Consider the following 22,212-nt stretch of genomic DNA (forward strand, 5'->3'; position numbering starts at 1 on the left):
CTCACACACACTCTCACACACTCTCACATGCACACACTCTCTCACACACTCACACACACTCTCACACACGCTCACACATACGCTCTCTCACACTCACACGCATACTCTTCTACACACTCTCTCACACACTCCCTCATACACACATACACTCTCACACACGCTGACACACACGCACGCACACATTCTCTCTCACACTCACACACACTACTCTGTCACACTCATACACACTGTCACACATACGCACTCGCACACTCTCACACACACCCACACACTCCCTCACACACACATACACTCTCACACTATCTCTAACACACACATTCTGTCTCACACACTCACCCTCTCACACACACACTCTCACCGCCGTGGGTGCAGGCGCTGCCCCGTTGCTGGCGTGGCCTCGCTTCCTCCTCAGCAGTTCCTTCACTGGCTCCTTCACGCGGACGCCCTGGTATGGCCGGGCCGGGGCGGGGGCTTGCTCCGGAGCTGTGGCTGTGAAAAGCAATGTCCCTGGAGCCCATGGTCCTTCTCAGACGAGCCCACATCCTAAAGTGCTCATTTCCTCATGGATCTGTCTGCTCCCCTAAGTTGTGCTTGAACACAGAGAATCACGTGACACTTCCTAGAATGCTTCTCCAGCATTGTCACTCCTCCTACTCCCAAACCTTCTGTAGGCCCCCTGCACCCAGACAACGAAGGCCCATCTTCTTATTCTAGAATTGGGCAGCCTTCAGAATGAGATCCGAACCCATTTTTCTCACCACTTTGTACACTCTCTACTACACAAACCCTGACTCCAACTAGAAGGTCTGTCTGTGTTCTCTACGTGTTCCTGCGTGTCTCACCTCCTCATCTGTGGTTGAGGTTTTCCACGGTCAGAATTCCCTCTCACTTCTTCCAACCTCTTGACTCTTGCTGACCCAACCCAAGTGCAGCCGTTCTGCTTGACCCCTGCAGCCTGAGGAATTTCCACATTCTACAGCCTCTCAAACATTTCCAGATCTGATTAGTATTCATCAGGTGGCAGTAGGGGACAGCGGGAAGGGCAGGGACTCTGAGCCAGATGGCACAGGCCTCAAATCCTGCCCCTGCCACCACCTCGCTGTGTGTTCCTGAGCAAGTTCTAAACGTCTCTGTGCCTCTTAATCTTCAGTTTCTTTGTCAAAGGAATATGGAGAGAAGTCACCTGATGTGGCATATTGGTAGAACAGTATATGCCTCAAATAAACACAGCATAGACATTCAAAAAATTCAGTTATGTAACAGTTATTCTTTGTGATGGAAGTGTCTTATACCCACAACTAGATTAGAAACGTCTCAAGGGAGTTCTTGTACCTTATTTCTCCATATCTTCCCAGTGGCATGCCCATCCGTTTTAAGCTCAGTTGATACTTATTGATTAATCGATTGGGTGATTCTTTAAGACATGCTGCCATTTGTCTTCCCTTCATCTCTCCTACACCTTTAGGATGAAGGCAAGTGGCTCCCAGGTTCTTGATGACTTCCACGGCATGGGACAGTTACCCAAGGGAGATCCATGTGCCCTGGGGCCAGAGAGTATCCACCTGCTGCTGAGGGAAGGTTTCCTTCCCCTCTTGCTGTCAAAGCCAGGAGACCAAAGCATTGACCCAAGTAAGAGCCAGTGCATAGGGCCCTTCCTGGCCTGGGAGAGCAATTGAAAAGCAGCCGTGGCTGGGAAGCGACAAGCTGTCCACCTAGACAGCCTGTGGCCTAGGGGCCCTGGGCTCTCAGAGAGCAGGCCTGGGTAAGCCAAGAAATACTAGCCCTTAGGACTTCCACAGGGAGCCCATTATTATCCACCGATAAGGGCCCCAGGGACCTGGGCTCTGAATCAAAGTCCCGGAAGCCTAGGTATCTGTTAAACCCGGATCTCCAGCGCTGCCCTGGTTGAACTTTGCTCAGTAAATACCCAGCTGATAAGGTCCCATGCCTGACTCGGCACCAGACCTCCCTCCAGGCTCCAGCCTCGAGCGAGGCCTGGCCTTGAAGCCCAGAAGGCAGAGAGAAGCTTGGGCAACAGGAAGTGGGAAGAGGCAACAGGAAGTGGGAAGTGAGCCCCAGAGGCAGATGAAGGGGGTCAGGAATCCCAGTATCTCAGGTGGACTTCAGACCCATCCTCCAAGGTCCCTCAGCTGGCCAGGTAGCAAATCAACCGGGAAATGATGCAATGTGCAGGTACAGGTCCTGCTCCGGGAGAGTCTGATTCTAGGGGCTGATATGGGCCTAGGAATCTGTATGCATAAAAATCTTTCTTGGGAGGCTGAGGTGGGTGGATCACAAGGTTGGGAGATTAAGACCATCCTGATCAACATGGTGAAAGCCTGTCTCTACTGAAATACAAAAAAATTAGCTGGATGTGGTGGCAGATGCCTGTAATCCCAGTTACTTGGGAGGCTGACACAGGGGAATCGCTTGAACCTGGGAGGTGAGGTTGCAGTGAGCCGAGATCTCACCATTGCACTCCAGCCTGGCAACAGAGTGAGACTCTGTCTCAAAAAAAAAAAATCTCTCAGGTAATTTTGAAAATATACTGGGATTACAACCGTTGATAATTCAGTCCTAATTTAACATAAGCATCTCCCGATAACATCCCAATAGCAGTTTCATTATCCTTATTTTAACTTCCCCAGTCTGAACAAGAGATCTCTACTGGTGTTCATTCATTCTTTCAAATATTTCTAGCGCCTAGGAGTACAGCGCTGAGCAGGACCTATGCAGCCCCCGCCCACGCAGATCTTGCAGTCTAATGGGGAAGACAAGCAACAAAAGTTACCAGCAGATGAATGTGTCACAACTTGTGAAATTCAGGGTGCCATGGGAGTGTCTAGCCGGGGAACCAGCCTGGTTCTGTGCCCCGGGGTCACCAGTGCACCTCCACCTTTGCTCTGAACACAAATGACAGTAGACTTGAGAGCCACACCTACCTGTATTCAAATCTGGGCTGTCACTTACTGGTGGAAAGTTCTTAGATTTATTTAATGTCTCTAGGCTTCAATTTCCTCATTTGTAAAACGGGAATAATAATTCTCCTCTCACACAGTGGTTGTGAGGATTAACCGAAATAATACATGGGGAGCTCCAAAGGCCATGTCTGGCATAGGGTAGATGCTCGATACATGTGTTTTTAATTCTCTTCCCTCCGGCCTTTTCCACCTTCCTTTTGGGGAGATATTATGTCAGACAGGTCTTCCTCCTACTGAGGCTAACTTATGGTAACACACGTTGTATTTCCCTCCACTACCTTCTAATGAAACTCACAATTCTTAATCCATTTACCGTTGTCTCATCTATAAAGTGAGGATCATAATGGTATGTATGTTGTAGGGTAATTTAAGAATTGCATGTGAAGTGTTTGGAATAGAGTTTGGCACAGAGCATTTAATACATGTGCGCTCCTATTATCATGAGTATTAGTAGTAATATTCCTTTCCCACATCTGAGGAGAGATACCAGGGGCCCCCCAGGTCTGAAGGGACTTCTCATTCCTCCAGCTATTTCCAAATGACATGGTTTTAGTCCCCCCACCTTCCTTCTGGGTGAGTCACTCTTGCACAAGTTCCATTTGCCACTTTCCCTACTGCTGGGTGGTGCCCGGGGATGACCACAGGCCCCAGGTACGATCTGACTTGTCAGCAAACAGGGCACCTGCCCTCCCACACTCTGCTCACTCTTTCTCAGGCTCACCCCATGGCCACATCAGCATTTTTGGTTTTAATCTTTGTGAGTACATAGTCAGTGTATGTATTTATGGGGTACACGAGATATTTGGATATGGGCATGCAATGCATACTCATCACATCTGGGTAGATAAAGCACCCGTCCCCTCAAGCATTTGTCACTTCGTTGTGTTATAAACAATCCAATTACGCTTTCAGTTATTTTTAAGTGTACCATAAATTATTGTTGACTATAGTCACCCTGTTGTGCTATCAAATACTAGATCATATTCATTCTATCTAACTATATTTTTGTACCCATTAATCATCCCCATTCCCACTCCCACTCCCCCTGCTGCCCTTCCCAGCTTCTGGTAGCCATCATTCTACTGTCTATCTCCATGAGTTCAACTGTGTGAATTTTTAGTTCCCGCATACAAGTGAGAGTATGAGAATTGTGTCTTTCTGTTCCTGGCTTATTCCCTTCACATAACGTCCTCCAGTTCCATCCATGCTGCTGCGTATATCAGTTCTGTTCAGTCATATCCTGCAATTCACACTTGTCTTCAGTTGGGTTCCCAGCTATTCCTTAGGCATAAAGTACAGTCTGAGGCATTGTGTACTCGAGAGAAATTTGGGAAATGGGATTACTTGGGGGTCTGAGCACTGTGGTCACCCTCTTAATTCAGCTGAGGGACAAGAAGGGCTCAATCTCATATGCACATGGCTCAGACCATCTCAGAGACAGGTGTATGGCTCAGCCCCCTCTCGTTTGCATGTACACTTCTGAGAAAGGGCTCAGAGACCTGCTGGTCCCAGTCCCTCCCAGAAAGTGGACACATCACACACTTGGCTGGAAGGGGACCAGCTGGGTACTTCCAGGATCTTGTCAAGAGAGGGCTTCCTGCCTCCTACTGTTTCTAAATCAATTAACAAAGAGCGCTTGGCAGAGGTGCTGTGGACAGAGAGTATCACCCTGTAATGTCTGGACTTCCTTGGAACGCAGTGTCAACAGGTGTGCCCTGGCACAACAGACCACATGTGGAGCAATCTCTAAGTCCCCACCTCTTCCTATTGCCGTTGCAGGACTCCCACAGCTCCCAAGGGTCTCCTGACTGCCCGGCATGTGTCCACAGTCAGCTGCCAAGGAAACCTGTAACTGACTCCAACTGAGCAGGTAAGAGGGAGGGTGCTTCTCAGAGTGACTTTGTAAAGTGCTCATGAAATATCAGAATCTGAAGCCTCAAGACGATTCCAAAGGAGCCCACAGCCAAGTGTTTTTGCAAGTTGAAACTTGTAGTTGGTACCTTTCACACCAACCTATGTGCAGCAACAATAAACATTTTTAATTCCACAGTAAACACTGAGCTCCCTACTGCCACCAGCATGAGAACTGAGCCCACAAATACAAATTTGGGAGAGGAAAAAAGTGTGTCTAAAATCACGATTGCCTCACCTTGGGGCACCCGGATCCCTGAATTAACTTTAAAACAACTAAATTGTAATACGTAAAAGAAATATTTTTAACTTTTTAAATACATTTCTTAAAATAATAATAATACATCTAAAGAAAATAAACCAGGAGATTGAAATAATAAGATAGAAGCCCAATTTCCCAAAGTCGAGTTCTCCAGAGATTTTAATAACCCCCCAATTAACTTGTAGCTCCAGGTAGCATAACCTCAAAGCCCGAAGCTTTCTCACCATTAATCCTGTGGTCTGAGGGCCTTTTAAGTCTCCTGTGGGTATCCAAGAGTCCATCACGGAGGAAAATCTTTCCACCTTAGCACGAGCCTCTCGGCCCTGATTGGAAATCTCCTTTTTCGGGCTGAGAAGTTCACCATGTTGCCTTTCTATACCACTGGAAGTCAAGCCAATGGAGTTTGAGGGGGGGAATCATCATTTACAGAAAAACCATCAATTTGGCCCCTATAAGGGCTTCCCTTTTCCAAAATGAGCAATGAAACAAAATCTGTAGGTATAAAAAGTCAGCAGAGACTATTTCAGTTCCCCCTGCCACACACCCAGACATGCTCTACATCACAAAAATAAGAGTCCTGCAGCTGCTGTTCTGCTGGAGAGCGCAGAGCATGAAAACTCAAGCAAACTGGTCACCTCAGCCAGCAACCTGGCTGCATGTGGACATTTGCGCCTGCTTTGCACCAAGCTAGGAACATATGGAGTGTCCTGATTTAAATAAATATGGTTTCTCCAGTTCCTTGATGAAAGTATAATAAAATATCACCCAGGAAATATGCAAAATTGTCAGCACTTGTTTATTTAATGACACCTTGCAGACCACATTCACACCACAGTGCAGGAGCTACTCATCTGAGGAGGTAAGTCCCTCCTGATGGCTCTGAGCTAAGCAAACACCTAGGGCCTGGTCAATGGTAACTTCTCTTCTGGGGTAACTTTAAGACAGCCCATGTCAGAAGCCAGTCATTCCCTAAAACAGCCTCCAAGGCACCCTTGAGAGAAGGCCCTTCTCCCAGCCATTGTCCTCTTGTGACATCCCATGAGCTGCCAGGGCCAGGCACTGGAGTGGACAACAGTTAAGACAGTTGCTCTAATGGTGAGGTGGGCTGCAGGATAAGCATGCATTTCCGTCCCACCATCTCACCTACTGAGAGTACCCTCCATTCACAACTGACTGGTTGAAACTTGAATTGGCAAGGCAGCACCACAGTGAGGGATGGAGCAGAGGAGAGGAATGTATCTTTCCTTATTAGATCAAGGCTTGAATCTGGAACTGCCCATCTGATCTAGGATAGGAATAACATGGGAATAATCTGTAGTTAGGCAGCTGGAGGAGGCAGCTGAATATCCAGTTGTTTGTTCCTTGATTTAAGCATTATCTAATTTGGGCTTTTCAAGACCAAAGAGAGCCTTATGAAAAAAATAACTTTTCCTGAGACCATTATGTAAGGACCACTTTCTTGGAGGATGGACTCTTCAGACACCAGCATTAGTTTTGTATTTGGGGTCAGACCCAACTGCCCGAGTTCCAAGGCTCATGGTAGCCTGGGGTGCAGCCTACATGAGTGAGAGTAGCCCTAACAATGGATTCATGAGAGACATCACGGACAGTCAAGAGGAGCTTTCTGGATAATTCTCACCTTTACTAACCAGTGGCCCTCATGATACAAGGGATTCCTTTATGAAGGACATTGGAGAAAGGGAGTAGTTGTTAGTATCAAGCCTGAAAAAGAAGTCACTTGGTCAATTTTTTAGGAACTTACCTAAAAAACAGGTAAACCTTGTAGCCACACAAGGCCATTTTGAAAGATAAAAACTCCTAGCCCAGAAGGACATGTGACACACTGTTAATAGTGACACACTATTGATCACTCTAATAACCACCGGAAATATCTTATGCTATTGAATCTTCAGTGTTTGTTTGTTTTTCTTTTTTTAAAAAAAAAAAAAAAAAAAGACCCACTGAGAAGAAATATAATTTTCTCTTTATTTGTAGCAAAACTAATTGAACAATAGGAATTCAAGACTATTGCCAATAAACTTGCCCTGGCTTCTAACTGAAAATCAAGTCACAATAGTTGCTGGCACCTGTCACTTTCATATAAAGAATTCTTTACATTTCATAGAAGAATTAGCTGGGTGCTGTGGCAGGAGCCTGTAATCTCAGCTACTCGGGAAGCTGAGGCAGAAGAATCACTTGAACCCAGGAGGCAGAGGTTGCAGTGAGCCGAGATCGCACCATTGCAGCCTGGGCGACAGAAGCGAAACTCTGCCTCAAAAAAAAAAAAAAAAAAAACAGTTGTTTACATTTTCATGTAAAGAATTTTGTTTGTGCTTGTGGTCCAAGGACTTCTAGAGAACATTAACTCCAGTTGGCTAAAGGATTATTCACATCTTTAACTGAAACACTAATGTGGATGCTTTTCTTACGGTAACGGTCTGAGTCAGTTTTCAAATTTGTTCTTTCCATTCATGGACAATGGCTGATATTTTTCCAAACCGGAAGAAAGAAGTTGGGTTTTAGTCAAAGGTTGAACTTGACACACTACAGAAAGGCTTTCCCGCTCATTTACACTACATTGTGGTTTACCTTTTGTTGTTGTTGTTTTTTAATGTAGGCCAACAAAGAAATCCCATATGCATGTAAACGCAGGCTTTCCATTCACTAACATTTGAGCTGAGAGGACCCTGCAGCCAGGAAATACAAACACGTCACTCATATATCCTGCAATCTGGATGATACCCAGGACAGAGGAGAAAAAGACAGCAGGGGGAAAATGGTGGCTTTAAAGGTGAGTGGAAGACATGAGAGAAAGGGGAACCACGACTGAAGTACAATTTGATGTTGCCTGCAAGGCTGCTGGACAGCCGAGGAATAAGTTGTAATGTCTTGCTTGGTAGGCTGGGATGCCTTTATCAGATCACAAAGATGGTGGCTGACCTCACATTCTCTGGTCTGGGTGGAGAAGATAAAGGAACAGACAGTGGCATGTGCCCTCCCTGTGTCCCCCATTCTAAAAGACTATCCCTTCCCATCAGCCCCAAAGAGCTCACTCATTAACCATAGGAAGGTCCCCTGGGAAAGGCTGAACCAGGGGCCACGGTCGTTGAGAATTTCCCCAGACCTAGGCAAGCCACCAGGACCTAGAAAGAGCAGCCCTGACAATGGGACCCAGGGGACACTCTTAAGGTATGTTGGGGATGACAGCAGAGGGTTGTTCAGTCTTAGAGCCACAGAGCCCCAGACCAAAGTGGTCTAGCGGCCGAGTGATTCCTACTTAACGGACGTCATAGCCAGCAGGGAATGGACCCCCAGGGCAGTCACACAGAGATCCCTCTAGGTTGTGTTAGGTTGAAGTCAAGAGCCCACTGACCCACAGAAGACCACCCATCTCCACCAAGCTCAGACCTGAGCATTTACACCCTGAGGCCTCAGGATTACCTGGATTGTCCCTAAACTTTTGGGTGTCCCACCCCACAACCGCAGGTGGGGGCAGCCAAAGGCCTCAAGTGCAAGAGGTTTCCACGTGGCAGCGGCCCTCTAACCCTTCCCTCACAGGCACTACTCCCAGGGATCCTTTCCCCGGCACTCTCCGTACCTTCCACACCACATCTCCCTTCCTCTGAGCCTCCTGCAGATCAGGTCAAGCACAAAAGGCTGTTTGTACCCATTCTCTGTTCCCAGGGACTCAGGTCTGTTGAATGAATGGGTGGCAAAGGTCCATGTGTTTCCTGGTCACATTCTTAACTCTCCGGAACTCTGAAATCACCACACTCCTATTTGCATGATGTTCCATAGAGATTTTGATGCTAATGATTGCAGATGGGGCCTCACTACAACGTATTCCTCTTCCCCTCCCTTTCTTTACCGAGAAGGAAAGAGATGCTCAGAGATGTTCAGTGACTTGCCCGAGGACTACACTTATAAGTAACAGTGTCCTCAACCAAGCCCAGGACCTGTGATTCCAAGTGCAGTCCACTTCTGCCTCACTGCCTGCCTCGTCCCTGCCCGGGCAAGTCCCGTTTATTTCTCTGAGTGACACTGCAGGTCAATCATCAAATGATTCCTGGCCCCGTCCTAACCCTCCTTGCTCCAGTTAAAGTCTGGACTTGGACTACCCTGATCCAGTCTCCCTCAATTGCCAATTTCCCCAAGAAATGCTGTTGCCCAGCCAAGAGAGGAAGGATCAGTCCACGAGAACCTTGTCAGCAGCCTTCTCACATGAGGAGTGACGAGAAGTGAGAGACCCAAACAATTCCCCGCAAGGTTTTATTTTTGGTATTTTTCGACTGAAATGACAGCGGACAGGTCCACCTGAGAAAGCAGCTGCATCTGCCTGCCTTTTACAGAAACTGGGGTCACCAGAGCAGAAAGGGTTCCCATCGCAGATACACTGTGTCCCAGGGTAAGGGACAAGACCAAGAGACCCCTGGCAGAGCATTCACTGAGCAAGTACTTGCTGAGCAGAACAGATGAGGTTCTTGCCCTCTTGGAGCTTACAATCTAGCCTAGTGGGGTAGACAGACTTTAATCAAATAATTGCACAAACAAATTTAGAATTACAAACTGTGACAGAGTTGCATCTGCCTCAGAACTGAAGTGGTTCTGTCTTGTTTGGATAGTTTCCACCTACACCTGGTTTAGTAAGGCTTGAACAAGCAGCAAATTGGGGCCCCAAGTCTGTAGAGACTGTACAGAGGAGAGTGCAAGAGATATGACTGTTCTGTCTCCAATGCAGAGGGGCTGGTCTGGGGCCAGAGGCTCAGGCCACACCATGAGCAGACCCTTGTCCCAGACACTCTAAGTGACAGGTCCTGAGTGAATCCTAAGGGTGTGTCACTAGCTGGTCCTATCCTATCTTGGCTGATTGGCCCACCAAGAGAAAAGGAGTCCAGGGAACTGAGATTCTAAAATGGAAATCAGCAGGTTTCAGAGCTTCCATGCTGAGTCTCGAGCGTGACTTGCTAAGATTCAACTTTGCAGAGGCTTTTTGTGCCAGGCTAGAGCTACCCTTGATGAAGTCATAACCTGCTTCCATCTAATTGAGGGCACTCTTCAACCAGGAGGAGAAGAAGGACGCAGTGCAACACTAAAATCCTTGTCATTGAGAAGCAGTGTGGTATAGTTTGGGACTAGACCTAGTTTAGAAAGTCTGCTATGAAGACTATACTTTCAGGGATCATTTCTATAGTTTGTTTAGAAAGTCTGCTATGTTGTTTATCACCTGTGTGACTCTTGGCAAATCACTTAACCAGTGTGTGCCTCAGTTTCCCCATCTGCAAAATGAAAGTAATAATATCCGTCTCAAAGGGTTATCATGTGAACTGTAGGAGATTAACACAATGAAACACCTGGTGCGTAATGTGCTCCCAACAAACAGCCTTTTCTCCTTTGATCTCAGCCAATAATCCATGGCCCATCTGTCATCGGAGAAGTAGCCTTGGCACAGTGACCTAACTTGCCCCCATTCAGCTATATCCTGATACTGAATGTTTCTGTCTTCAGCATACCCAGGGCCTTCTGCTGCCTGCAAGGAGTGTCTCTACCTGCCTTCACTATGCTCCTGGAATTCATCTCTCAGGTACCTGGAATCCCCAGGCAGCAAGATACCCCCACTTAGGAGACAGGGAGGCCAATGATGCTGCAGAGGGGCTGGTCAAAGACCTCACTTTCATACAGCAATCCTAGACAGGAGATGCCAAACCCTGGAAACGGCCTTTTATAAAAAAATACCATGAGCTGAGCAGAAGACTTCTTTCTTCAGCAGTCACCAGAAGATTAGGTTTGCAGCAGATTTGAGTTTTAAAAGGATGACTAGAAATGAAAACCTTGGATATTTGTGAATGGCAGTGAGTAGGCTGCAGACAGAATATGATGACATTCCCTTGCCCTGACCTCAGATGCAGCCCCTTAAGGAACCTATACGTATCGCCTAAAGGCCAGGGACACAGCCATGGCTGAGGCTGTGTTGTAGATACTCCTTCAAGGGGGCTAGAAAACTAGGAGCACGTATCGCATATGGAATAGAAATGCGGCAATGGGCAAGGGAGGGCTCTTCAGTGCCCATAGATGAGAGTTTAATCACCTTGTAGAGCAAAGCAGATTCCTGGATTACATATTTGGCATTGCCTCAGCTCTGCTGAGAGTGGGGCATCAGAAGGAGAGAGAAAGGGCCTAAACAGAGCTCCAGACCTACCGTCCCAGATCAGAAGGTGAATGAGGAGAGTCCACCTACCCCAGTGGCCACCCCAATTCTATAACAAGGCAGCACCCCAGTGAGGGATGGAGCAAAGGAAAGGGCTGGCTCTTTCCTTATTAGATCAAGGCTTGAATCTAGAATTGCCCTCCAAGCTAGGATGGGAATAACCTGTGGTTAGGCAGCTGGAGGAGGCAGATGGATATCCGATTTTTTGTTCCTTGATTCAAACAATATCTAATTTTGGCTTTTCCAGACCAAAGAGAGCTTTATTGAAAAAAATTAACTTTTCCTGAGACCATCACGTAAGGACCAATTCCTTGGAGGATGGACTCTTCAGACCCCAGCATTAGTTTTGTATTTGGAGTCAGACCCAACTGCCCAAGCTCCAAGGCTCATGGTGGCTTGGAGTGCAGCCTATGTGAGTGAGAGTAGCCCTAACAATGGATTCATCAGAGACAACATGGCCGGTCAAGAGGAGCTTTCTGGATAATGTTCAGCTTTACTAGCCAATGGCTCTCATAATGCAAGGGATTCCTTTATGATGGACATAGGAGAAGGGGAGTGATTGTTAGTCTCAAGCCTGAGAAAGAAGTCACTTGGTCAGTTTTTTAGGAATTTACCCCCTCCTTATTCACAAGAGACCCACAAAGACTGAACACATAGTTTTCACAGCTTCAAAGTTTGATGAAGACCAATGCAGCATGTTTCACAGCCACTCACTGCCACTCTCTGTAACCAGCTAGCAGGGATCTTGCTAAAAAGAGGGGTAGATTGGCCAGGTCAGGGGGATCCAGCTGTGATCTGAAGAACCCTGGAATATAGTTGTGGTGCGTGCAGGTACCAACAGAGTGAGAATGGCAGGGAAATGTGAGGGAACATGAGCAATCAGAGCTCCAGATATTCCCCCAAAACTGCACCATTTTTATTCTTATACTGAAGTTCTACACTAGATTTGAATAAGGGAGTTTGTAACAAAAATGTTATAGATATCAGCCTAGATATCTTTGGATTTTCTTCCCAGTGCTAATATTTTATGTCCTAAGATACATCTGCACACCCCAGGATCTACGCCAGAAGTCTGATTACCATCTATTCTTCAGGATCCAAACCCATTCTATATGTTCCATGACATCTTCCCTGATTCCATCGTCCCCACATTCTGCTGAAGATCATTTATTTCATTGGTTGGTTTCTCTAGCTGGAAATAATTCCATTATTGGATGGATGCCTAGAGGGATGCATACCTGCATGGGATGATGAAGAGATGGTTGATTTTCCTTCTATTCCTTTCCTTCCTGAATTGGTGTGCCTTTCATCTAACATTAAGACTTGCTCCTATTGTCAACTCTCTTGCCTCTCTTCTTTCCTTTCCTTTCTGTCACCTCAGCATTTCCTAGTCCTGGAAAGTTTTAACAATGTCCTGTATGCTTGCTCTCTTCCAGTGAAACGTATGGCTCTTTTTAGTGGATTAAAAAGTAATTCAATTTAAGACTGGTCAAATCCTTTTTTGTCCCAGCACCTGGTCTGAGAATGATTCTGGTTTATAATTTTTTGGTGACCAGCTCTTCCCAGAAAGTGGTACTAATGAAACTGTTACTAAGAAAAGGAGGCCACACATTGTTGTTTCAGTTTTCGGTATCTATTTCTTGCATATTTCAAGTGTCATTCTGCTCACAACTAGATTACAAACACTCAGTCCAATCTTGTGAATTAAAAAAACAAACACAAGTTTGCCAGTCAGTACAAGCCTTGCCGCCACCCTACCTTACAAGGTCGGTGGGAAAATTGTGACCCGAGTTCCAAGTTTGATCACAGAATGGTCAGATTAATCATCAGAAGTAACCCTGATCACTAACCCACTACAAGTTGTAAGACTGGAGATATGTGGCCTGCCATTTCACAAGAAATGCAGAACTCAGAAGGCATACAAATTGTAATCTAAAATTAGCCGGCATAACCTTTGTCTTCAGAGGTAGATTGTGACAGAATGGGAAAATAATAACAGCAACTAATATTTATTGAGTGTTTACTTAATGTCAAGCACAGCAGAAAACCCCTACCATAATCCCGTAAAGTAAGAGTCACACCCCTGGTACATACTTATAAAGAAATGGTGGCAGAAGGAGGAAAGCGTCACACAACCAGAAAGGCATAAACCTAGGACTCAACCTCAGATCCACCTGCCCCAGAAGCTAAACTGTAACTACTAAAGGCAAAGAAAGAACAGAAGTGTCACTCTCTAACTCAAAGTTAAACCCTACTCTCAACGCCTTACTCTCCATACCCCACCTAAACATACACACACACACACAGACACGCAGATATGAAGGAGCAGTCTGACTTTTCCAAAGTCTAGAAAGTTCAGAGTGAAGGAAGTGCCAAGGAGGCAGAAGCCTTGGCTCCCAGCAAAGGCTGCCTGCCACATCGGGCTCTCTACTAAAACTGCCCAGAAAACAGTAGGGCTGGGTTATTTGGGGGCAAACTCTAGGTCCTTCTCTGAACCTTTTATTGTAGCTAAAATGTCTTCAAAGAGTCCCCCAGAGGAGGCACAGCAGCAAGCAGAGCCTTGTTTTCTTCAACAAGTAAGCTGAAGTAAATGTTAAACAATCAAAATGAGTTCTCATGGTATGAACTACCGTCTGCAGGCCTCATTTTGCCATTGGTCCCTTACCTGACATGGAAGGCCTGTGCTTTTACCAGGAGTACCTCCTAAGCACTGTGAGAGAGACAGGCACTGTGGCAGGCAGACAGGACAGCTTAGCAGGCCAACACTTGAGGTCTGTTCAGATGAATTTTGCTTTGTGGGAGAGTTACTAACTTAATCTTCATGATTCAGTTTCCTCATCTATAACACGAACCTTACAATAGAATCTGCTTCATGGAGTTTTCATGAGGATTAAATGAGATAATGCACTCAACGCATAGTGAAGACTGGCAGTTGTTACACTCAACATCCACCTTCCCTTCCTTTCTAACAACCCCTGCATTATGGAGGGTGGCAAGGTGCCCAGTTAAACAATTATGCTCTTCTCCCTTGTGGGTAGAAATGGCATCAGATGTCAGCAGAAGTTGCGTGTTGGGCAGGGAGAAGGGACAGCGATTGGGAGGCATGATCTTTTGCTGTTCCCTTTTCTTCTTCTTTCTTGTCCGAAGATGTGATGATCACAGATGTGATGGCTGGAGTTACAATGGCAACTGTGAAAAAAACCTTGAGGACAAGAGCCACATGCCAGGGACAGCAGATTAGAAAGACAGAAGGAGTGTGGGATGATGTTGGCACCGTGAGACTCCATACGATCCTGAACACCGTACTGTGGACTTCTTTTATGTGAGAGAAAGGACACCACTGTCTTACTTAAATCTATGTTATTTCAGGTCTCTTCACCAGCAATCAAATGTAATCCAAACTGATCTAACAGAACATTTTGTATACTGCATAGCACCAAATAAGTTCTCCATCCCCCAAAGATGTTTGTTTATCACTGATAAACGTATTGAGCATTCTTCTGCTCTTAGTAATGCCCAAAGGTTTATTAGAAGCCATCCATTTCAACCTCCAGGTCAGCAGTTCTCAGCCTTCCCCTCTGGGAGGCATTTGCAGCTCCCCTCCGATGCCCAGGACAATGTAATCAGAAGCTCTAGGTTGAGATCCAGGCATCTGTGTTTCGTAAATCTCCTCAGAGAATTCCAGTGTGTGGCCAAGGTGGAAAAAATGCTACCTAAGCAGACATAAGAATCCCATCTATCAAATTAAGGACTTCTGATTTAAAATGTGTATTTATTTTTTATATAAACACTCAGGAAAACTCAGCAATTAGAGCTGGAAAAGAACCTCAATCAAGTTCAATCTCTAGGAAAATTAGCCAGGAAAAGGCAAGTCCATTCCAACACTAGAAGATCTGAGACCCCAAGTGGTTAGGTGGCTTGCTTAAGGTCTCCCACCTAATTATCTTTAGAATGGAAAGTAGAACCCTGGCTCCTGCCTGCAAGGACAGTGCTTTGTCCCCAGCATCACACAAGCAGGACAAGAGTGTTTCAGAGAAGGCCTCCCCATCCCAGGTAGGCTCACTTTTGTCAAGCAGTTCTACAAAAACGAGAAAACTAGAGTGTTACTAAGCATTTTGTAAAGGTGAGAATTATGTTAATGTTCATAATCAGTTAGCCAACTTTGGTTTGGTTGGCTCAGAATAAGAAATTGGTGAACATCTTCATTAAGAGGGAAAATAAACTACTTTAGAAAGATGTCAAAGGGGGAAAAAACACTTACTTTGTAATGGGAAAGTTAAAAGCAAACATTTACAAGACTTCTTTATGAATTAAATGTCCACACATTTAATGAACAAGTGTAGGCAAACTTGATTTTTTTTTTTTTTTTGGTTCCTCATGAAAGAACGGAATCTCAAGTGTGAATTGGAAGAGAGCTTTCAAAACTTCTGAGTCAGTAACTTTGAGGACAAATCTGGCATTTTCTTTAGTAAATAAATGTAATGGGCAGTAAGTAAAATATCCATCAAGAGCATCATCTGCTCTTTTACCAATTAAATCTGCGTGTTTTGTTGACGTTTGTCCTTTATTTCACCTCCAGAAGGTGCATGTGAATTTGTGTCTCTCTTTTGGATTCTACTTGCCCTTAACAGCAAGAACTGATTAATTGGCCAGGTGTGGTGGTTCACGCCTGTAATCCCAGCACTTTGGGAGGCCAAGACAGGTGGATCATTCGAGGTCAGGAGTTCGAGACCAGCCTGGCCAACATGGTGAAACCCCATCTCCAATAAAAATGCAAAATTAGCCAGGCATTGTGGCATGTGCCTGTAATCTCAGCTACACAGGAGGCTGAGGCAGGAGAATCACTTGAATTCGGAGGCAGAGGTTGCAGTGAGCTGATATTGCACCAGTGCACTCCAGCCTGGGCGACAGAGCAAGACTCCATCTCAAAAAAAGAACTGCTGAATCAATGGAATCAACTTGGTAAGAAGTAAAGGTGCTCACTAGGCTTATTAAATAAGCAAAGGTTGTAACATATAATAGAAATATTAGAGGTTGTCCAGAAACCTAAATTCCTTCTCATTATATCTTGTGCTTAAATTTATGTGGGAGATAGGCTTCCAAAAATTGTATGTATAATACACATTTTACTTATCTTTAACTGCCTCCCAAAAAATGCTGGCTCTTTAGTGGAACCCTAGAGTAAATCTGGAGAGCAGAGTTCTATGTTGATGAGAATTTTAAGGCCTTAATTTTTCTGTTTCCTAAATCTCTGCTCTGTTCAAGTTGTCTGAAAGCAAAGGCATATCCATGACATAATAATTGGATACGATTTATTTCCTGTTTCAAGGTCAAGTCTACAGGACACCAAGACAATGAGCCAAGTCCAAAGAAAATCAGTCAAGCCTGCCTTTGATTAGCATGTAGATAATTCCCTAATACAAACAACAACAATAAAAAGCAACTGTTGAATTTGTTCACTTTCTAATAAATGGAGTTCAGTTTATTATACACAGTCCTATCACTTTTAAGGAAGAAATTCAATTAAATCAATTTGGGGCATTGTCCAAATTATTTAATGAATTGGCTGCAAGTTTTATTTCCATTGGTGTTGGCATTGTACAACTCCAGGATACTGAGTATCTTAAGGAAATGAATGCCTGAAGAACCAAGCAAATCATCTGAGACCAGAGGTTGGCAATGTTTTTCTATAATAAGCCAGAGAGTAAATATTTTAGGCTTTGTATGCTGCACAGTCTCTATCACAACTACACAACTCTGCCGTGTAGCAAAAGCAGCCCTAGACAATATTCAAATGATAAACATAGCCGTGTTCCAGTAAAACTTTATTTACAAATGGGGTGATAGGCCTGATTTGGCACAGAGGCCATAGTTTGCAGACCCCTATTTTAGATCCTTGGAAAACTTTGCAATATCCTATCACCCAAGAATATTTAGACTGTGGCTTTTTTATTTTTATTTTTATTTTTTTTTTTTTTTTGGAGATGGAGTCTCACTCCATCTCCCAGGCTGGAGTGCAGTGGCGCCATCTCGGCTCACTGCAAGCTCCGCCTCCCCGGTTCAAGTCATTCTCCTGCCTCAGCCTCCCGAGTAGCTGGAACTACAGGTGCCCATAGACTGTGGCTTTTTAACTATTCTAATCAAAGTGTGGAAAAGGTTATACGAATTTAACATAACACTGATCACTCAAGATGGGCCCACAGGAGGTTTCCAGGACGGAAGGTACTAACTCACCACTATCACTACTTAGCAGGAAACTTGCTATCATTTTACCTACATTCTCTACTTTAATTCTCACAAAAACCTTGGGAGGCAGAATTAGAATTCCCGCTTCCCAGATGAGGAAATGAATGGAAATTTCCTTCTCACAAAAAAGAACTAAGTTGCACAGTCAACTTTCAAACCCAGACCGGTCTCCCTCCAAGTTCCTGCTATTTCCACTACTAGCTGGGGAGGGATAGTAATGCTTCACATCTACACCTGACCAGCAGGTCCAAGTCCAGAACCCAGGGAGAGAATCTACAGATGGAGTGACTTCTTCATCCAGTTGGCCCATCAAGCAAATCTCACACCCATTGGTTGGGGCTTGAAGATTTCTACTTCTCTGTGCCAGCAGTTCTGGGCTTTGTCACGTTATGCTCTAATCTTAACCAAAAGCCAGGGTTCACATTTAGTCCACAAACTAGGGTCATGGGCTAGGTAGGGAGGAGGTAACATTCACAAAGTGAATGTTTTCTTAACCCTTTCCAGAACCCCATAGTACAGTCATTTCAGCTCATGCCTCGAGGGTGTTTTCTGAAAAAAGAAAGTGCCCTTTCAGCACTCTTGGTGTCTGATTTCAAACCCTGCCCTTCCACCGGGTGATTCTAAGTGGGCTGACATGCTGCCCTGTTTTTACTGATTTTCCCACAGGGTTTAGTCACCCAGGTGCCCTCTATACCACATACTTGGGTTCGGGCTAAAGGGGTGGGTCCAGAGCCCAGGGTCTCTCCTACTTTTCCTTTAAGGCTTAAAAGACAATTCAAGATAATTTTGATTCGTGTTCATCTGAACATGGGGAAACATTCACCCCAGTTATTCCATTGATGAGCTTACAATGTGGTCTCCCTTACAATGGAGTTTTGCTGTATCTGACTGGTCTCCAGAGTGTGAGCAGGAAGCATGCCCTCCAGCATCCCCTTTAAAAAAATTGGGGGATAGGCACGGTGACTCACACCTGTTATCCCAGCACTCGCCGAAGCGAGTGGATCACTTGAGTCCAGCCTGGACAACATACTAAAACACCATCTCTACTAAAAATACAAAAAAATTGCCTGGGTGTGGTGGCAGACACCTGTAGTCCCAGTTACTAGGGAGGCTGAGGGGAGAGAATCACTTGAACCCAGGAGGCAGAGGTTGCAGTGAGCCGAGATCGCACCACTGCACTCCAACCTGGGCAACAGAGCAAGACTCTGTCTCAAAAAAAAAAAAAAAAAAAACCACAAAGAAAAAGTCTGTTCATCTCTTAGAAGGAATTAGAAACGAAAAAATGTAGTACGGAACCAAGAGGGGAGAATATGGCAGATTGTGAATGCAGGGAAGCAACTCATATCTCAGAGGCTGAGAGGCTGATGCAGACAGAGCAATGAACATGACTTCAGTGGCACCTCACTTACTAAGGGTAGGTCCTCAGAGTGGGTATGATTTTTACCCCCACTTCACATACGAAAAATCTAAGGATTGAGAAAAAGGAAAGTGACTTGCTCATAGAAGGCAGGAGCTGAGGCAAAACTCCCTCCAGGGGCTCACACAAAAATCAAATGATGCAGCCCTAAGTGTAAAGACACACAGATGCTTAGGAGCCCCCAGTAAAGAGATGAATGCCCACCTGCTCTCATCCACAGAGCATTCACAACAGGGTCAGCTGCCATGGTCCCATGAAGGATAGGCTGCCGCTGCCCCATCGCCTGTTGGTAAGAGTTGCATGCCAACCATTCTTGAATATTCCTAGTTATCTGGGAAGGAGTCCATAACTCTCAAACCCAACTTAAAGTTCATTTCCCTTTATTTTTTAAAAAATGGATCTTACTGATACCAAACTATGGTGGGTCTTCACAATCTGAGAAATTTTGAAATCACTCTTCTGTGTTACTTGTTAATCAGCTTAATTCCAGAGAAATTTATATAAGATATAAAGCAAAGAGAGTAAATTGGTGATAAGGTGACAGTGTAACATTTTAATCAATGAAGTTATATTTTCAGAACTTTAATGGATCCAATTGAGTATCTTTCCATAAAATAAACATACTCCCTAATTTATCTTTTTCTGTAAATCTAGATTCTCTTATATTAAGTTTGCTTGAGGCACGGCGTACTTAAGTTAATTAAAAGCCATTTTAAGGAACTAAGAATCTTTAAGAGAAAGAGCAATTTTTTGTCATTCTTCTTGCTTGAGGAAGTATAGAACTAAGCCCCAATAAGGTTCAACTCTCAGAGCTGATGAGTTGACTTCGTTTACCTCATGAAAAGAATGTTGTAAATAATCTGTATTATTTCAGTTATTAGTAAGGTAAGTCACTGTTTGGTCCACATAAAGAAAAATAAAGTTCACAGTTGTTCCATCCAACTCCAGGGATAAAAATCAAGGCCAAAGATAAACCCACTGCTCCCTTTGCAGTGGGATAGACAAGCCTTGTCACAGAGGGGGAAAAAGAATGACGAAAGGCAAGACAGTGGAGCGAGTGAGGACACGCTTCACCAAGCCAGGTCTCCACTCCTCCCAGGGTATCCACAGGAACAAGTCACGCCCTGGCAGAAAGCTAAGTCACTCAGCTAGAAACAGGCCCAGGGAATTCAACAGCAGGCTGAAGAGCCACTACTTATGGAAATAAAGCCCCTCCTGTAAAGAACTGCATGGCTTTTCCCTCCAAACACCAAACCCATCCCACATCTGGCTTTTGTTGTGTGAATCATAAATTGCCCTTTCTTCACCACAGTGATTCATGCACAGAAGCGGAGGTACCCTGAGCCGTCCCACCTTGGAACACTAGTTCGTTCCCCTCCAGCCTGGAAAATCAGCATCACCTCTGACAGGCTAGTTTCTCCACCAGGCTCCATCCCGCCCACCTCCCCGCTCCCCACTCCCGGGCTTGGAACCTAGACCCCCTCCCCTCTCCCCCGTGACCCCATCTCCTCCACCGCCAGCTCCCCAATTCCAGGCCAAGCGGTGATCGCCCGGCCCTGCTGGCGCTGGCTTGGGTCTGACAGCCACAGCCAAACCACTTACGTTTTTGCCAGAGCATGGCCTGTGACAGGATGTTGCCTTTTCTCTTTGAAGCCGACAGTTTGGCTTCTTTAATGTGAGACCGGGGTGTGTTTTCCTCCAGTGGAGCCACCGCTTGCGCTGAGGCTGTTTCCTGGGCTTTTTAAAGGCCTGGGTTCCCGCTGCGTGGGCCGCGTCATCACATCCTCCCACCTCAGGCACGGGTGCAACGTTTCTGCAGCCAGGCTGCCTGTCACCCCACTGTGCGCGCCCCAGAGGCCCCGGCCCAGAGTGCTCCACACCCGGAGCCAGCCAGCTGGGACAGAGCAACAGCGCAGCGCGGGCAGCCACGGCCTGCACCGGCCCCACGGGGACCTGCTGGGTGTGGGTGTGAAGGTGGTGTGGAGCAGGCTGTGGGAACCCCGTGTCAAGCCCTCCCCAGGCCAGTGATGAGCCCAAAAGCTCCTCTGGAAAACGTTGGTCTTTGCACGGCGCCCATGCAGGCTTCCAGGCCACCAGGGCATGGGCAGGACTCAGCCGGGCATGGGCAGGACTCAGCCCGCCATGGGGTCTGCTCAGCGGGAAATGCGATTCCCAGGGGTCACTGGTTCTCAACTGGGAGGAAACACCTGTCATCTCTTCAAGCCTCAGTAAACAACCTCCTCATTCTTTTAATATTGCTTTTCTGTTTATTCCATTTTGAAACACAATAGCCCCTCCCCTCGCCCCCAGCCACCCCCAAAATGGCAAGGCTTAATCATGCTGAAATATGGGGGCGCTGGTTCTGATGGCGGCTATGCCCACGGAGAAGGAGGCCAACCCTCAGGGAAGAAAGGAGAACATGCCCTTGCTCTTTGACTGGAGCTGGGCTTGTAGGCACAGGATGAACAGGGCCTCTCTGCGAGTGCCCAGCCACTGATAACAGGAAGCTTCTTGAAGTAAAAGTCATGGGCTCCCCGTCTGGAAGTGTAGGGGGTGTTGGCTACTGGCTCCTTCCCAGTTTGGAAGCCTTCTGCCACTGCATATCTGAGGTCCACATGCTCAGGCTCCAGGGACTCAGTCAGTTTGGGGTCAAGACCCCTTGGCTATGACCCCTAGAGCTGGTGTGGGGCCTTGCTGCTCTGCCGTCCATACTGCCTCAGAGCCATCTTGCACCCCCTAGAGCTGATCATGCTGTCATCTGGCCTACAAAGCATTTACCTTCTCCCTTCAGCCACAGAGCTGGAGGCCTAGAAGGCCTCCCACAATCGAGCCCTTGCCTTCCTTTCCAGCCTCACCACCCACTGCCCTCCTACCACTGGTCCCAGTGCCCTCTAAGCACCACCAAACACCCATGCAATTCCCTGCCTTTGACCTTGCTGTCCTCTCTTGCCGGAAGGACAAACCCCCTAGCCCAGAAAATATTTGTCCCTCTTCTCAGATCTTAGAGCACTTTGTTCATTATGTGATGGTGAATTGTCACACGACTCTGTCAGTTTCTCAAAGAGGTTTCATCTTTGCCTCTCCAGTGCCCCACACAAGACCTGAAGCATACTGACCCCCCGTAAAAATTCATCTGATGAAGTTAGGAATTACTGTCTCCAATAGGTTGTTGATTTGAGGGCAGGTCTTG

The 22,212-nt window shown here is 46.0% G+C and overlaps 1 protein-coding gene across 2 annotated transcripts in view; it reads right to left on the minus strand.

Annotated features, from left to right (window-relative positions):
* Positions 1 to 21,039, minus strand: part of POU2AF1 (POU class 2 associating factor 1) — a 25,359-nt gene extending 4,320 nt beyond the window's left edge. Inside the window, exons 1-3 of one of the 2 annotated variants that reach the window (XM_011976959.1) lie at positions 20,625 to 21,039; positions 19,227 to 19,305; positions 359 to 489 (exon numbers count right to left, since the gene is read on the minus strand). In XM_011976959.1, the coding sequence (XP_011832349.1) occupies positions 359 to 489; positions 19,227 to 19,302 (207 nt within the window). In that variant the 5' untranslated portion in view covers positions 19,303 to 19,305; positions 20,625 to 21,039. The remainder of the gene's footprint in view (positions 1 to 358; positions 490 to 19,226; positions 19,306 to 20,624) is intronic. The other variant, XM_011976958.1, reaches the window with a different exon arrangement.
* Positions 21,040 to 22,212: the final 1,173 nt, after the last annotated feature.

The sequence above is a fragment of the Mandrillus leucophaeus genome, unplaced genomic scaffold, assembly GCF_000951045.1.
Source record: "Mandrillus leucophaeus isolate KB7577 unplaced genomic scaffold, Mleu.le_1.0 Scaffold172, whole genome shotgun sequence".
Lineage (NCBI taxonomy): Eukaryota > Metazoa > Chordata > Mammalia > Primates > Cercopithecidae > Mandrillus > Mandrillus leucophaeus.